Source organism: Pteropus alecto, unplaced genomic scaffold, assembly GCF_000325575.1.
Source record: "Pteropus alecto unplaced genomic scaffold, ASM32557v1 scaffold226, whole genome shotgun sequence".
Taxonomy (NCBI): domain Eukaryota; kingdom Metazoa; phylum Chordata; class Mammalia; order Chiroptera; family Pteropodidae; genus Pteropus; species Pteropus alecto.
This window is the reverse complement of record NW_006440132.1, coordinates 281,991-284,651: the sequence shown is the minus strand read 5'-3', so window position 1 is coordinate 284,651 and position 2,661 is coordinate 281,991. Positions and strand designations below refer to the sequence as shown.

Below are 2,661 nucleotides of genomic sequence, written 5' to 3'. Positions count from 1 at the left end.
AGAGTGAATGAACCTGGACTGGCATGTACGCCTGCTGATTTCTGAGTCCACCTGGCTCCATCTCTCAAGATCTAGCCAGCTTCATTCATGTCTCTCTCCCCCTACAGGGCTAAGCTAAGCGCAGGCCCTACTTGGGCCAATGAGCCTTGCCTAACTCTGTGGCCTGGTTTCAGTCCCTGGATTCTCCCTTCATTAGGACCATGGCACTAATGAGTTCTCCAATTTTATCTTGCTGGTCCTGGTTTCAGTCCCTGGACTTGGGATCCTGTCCAGAACCAGAAGCCCTTTTTCACTTTCTCTGGATGTCATAGGCTCAGAAGTACCCCCACCCCTTGAATCCTGAGCCCCAAGGCTGGAGGCCCTGACACCTAGAGTCGGACTTGCCCAATGGCTAACCCTACCTACCTGGGAGTCTGCCCTACCTGATTCTTGACTTCTCTCCAAATCATATGACTCCTTCCTGCTAGGAGTGACCTCATCAATCCTTTCTGTGGCCATCTCTCTGCACGTTCCAACTTTATAAAACTATTCCTAGACATCTACTACAGCCAAGGCCCAGGGCTAAGTACCTGAGTCTTCAGGTTGCCTGCTGCAGATCCGGTCCCACCAGCAGACCATCTGGGTCTAAGTCTCCAGACTCGACTACCCTAAATCACAATCCTGATACTCCTGAAATTAGTTAAACAGCCTTAGAAGCTGCAGAAAAGTCCAATGGCTTTACCCACTCAGCCAACTGCAACAGACACCTCCGGATGTCATTGGCGTTTCATCCCAGCCCCCACCAGTTCTAAAATGGGTTCAGAGACAAATAACTCATTCCTTCATTCACCCTTTCATCCACCACTTACTGACACCTACTTTATGCTAAGCCCTGAAACATAAGATACAGTGCCTGCACTGACATGATGATGGTGATGGTGATGGTGATGGTGGTGGTGATGGTGGTGGTGGTGGTGATGGTGGTGGTGGTGGTGATGGTGGTAGTGATGGTGGTGATCATGATGGCAATGGAAGAAGATGGAGAAGAGCGTGTGGTAAGGAGAGGGTGGTATTTATTGCAGTCTTGTGCTATTCTACAATAAGCAGTGAGTCTTCTACTACTACTAAAAAAAAAAAAACTATGAGAAAGGTATCATTAGCCTCATTTTACAGAGGAAATAGGTTTAAGAGGCGAAGCAACTTGCTCAAGGTCACGTGGCAAAGTGGCAGGATATGGCGAGACCCTAGGTCTGTCTGCCTCCAAAGTACAAACTGTTAAACTGCCCAAGAGCCCACATTAGTGCTAAACAAACAGAACTTAAATGAAGTGAAAGAGGGAGGGTCCCAGGCTTGCCAGACTCAAAAGCCAGTGGAGGAGACAGACATATAAACAAATGTCTACAGTGTGGCGAGGCGGGTGCTGAGGGTTGGAGATCACGGCGCTGTAGGAGAGCAAAGGCAAGGAGTGGCTAACTTGACCTGGAGGGGGCTGAAAGCTTCTGGAGGAAGTGATTTGGGGGCCAGGCCTCGAAGGATGAGCAGCTGCAGGCTCAAGGATGGCGCACAGCTGGAGCTCAGCCCTCAGACCTGGCAGGGGCCAGGCCGACCCCTGTGAGGTTGTCCTGTCCACCCCCCTGTGCCCAGGCGGCGGGGCCGCGCCTCACCTCCTTCCACTTGAGCTGTCGTATGCTGATCTTCAGGGCGTCCAGGGAGGTCCTGGCCTTAGAGCTGTCCACGGTGACGGGCCGCTGAGAGCGGTACTCGTCCGACCGACGGCCCGAGCTCCGCTTGCAGTTTCGGCCCTTGCTCCTGGGCTTCCCGTGCGTCCAGAGACCTCGCGCCGGCGCCGGCTTGGGCTTGGACACGGTCAATGTGGGCAGCGGCCGCGGAAGAACGCGGGCGTCCCCCTCCTCGGTCGCGCGAGGCTGCGCCGGGGCCGGGTCCATGGCCTGCTCCTCCCGCGCCCTGCGCTCGGGCTCCCCGGCCGCGCCCGCGTCCACGCGGACCCGCTCCGCCGCCTGCGCTTTGGCCGCGGCCACCGCCTCCGTCTCCCACCGGGACGCCAACTCCCTCTCGGAGTTGCGTCGCTGCATGGCGCTCAAGGCCGGTGCCAGCGCCACTGCCACCGCCGCCGCCGCCGCTGCCGCTCTGCCGCCCCGGTCCGCGACCAAACTGCCGCTGCTGCCACCGCTGCCGCGCGCTCCCCGCCCGAGGCCGTTGCCATGATCGCTCAGGCTCCGGTTGACAAGGGCAGTCGCCGCCTCTGGACGGGGCCCGGAAAGGGACAATCACCGACAAAGCCCCAGCGACCTCATAGGCTGCGGCACCCACGTGACCACGCCTGTCACAGAGGCGGTGGCGGCCATCTTGGAAGAGGGCAGAGAGTCTCTTTGGCCGCCCGGCGGGGAGAATGCGCTGGGTTTCTGAACGCGCAGAACTTGGGAGAGAGAGGCTGGCGATGCAATGGGCGGATACAAAGTCTTTGGGCGCTTGTGGGGCTCTTGAGCCTGGGGACTGGGAAGGAGAGACAAACTCTCCAACAAGAGGCTCACTTTCCCCCACCTGCATACCAGCTGGCTGAGCTAACTCCCAGTCTGAAGGAGGAGGCGCAACCTCACTCACTCTAAGAAACTCCGCTATCGGGAGGCACCTTAGTGTGATGATGGACATGACAAGACCAGG

At 57.5% G+C, this 2,661-nt stretch overlaps 1 protein-coding gene across 1 annotated transcript in view; it reads right to left on the bottom strand.

Moving 5' to 3' along the window:
* The window catches only part of TTLL11 (tubulin tyrosine ligase like 11), a 204,669-nt gene extending 202,324 nt beyond the window's left edge, over nucleotides 1–2,345 (bottom strand). Inside the window, 1 exon segment of the mRNA XM_006917063.2 lies at nucleotides 1,644–2,345. Within this exon segment, the coding sequence (XP_006917125.1) occupies nucleotides 1,644–2,345 (702 nt within the window).
* Nucleotides 2,346–2,661: the final 316 nt, after the last annotated feature.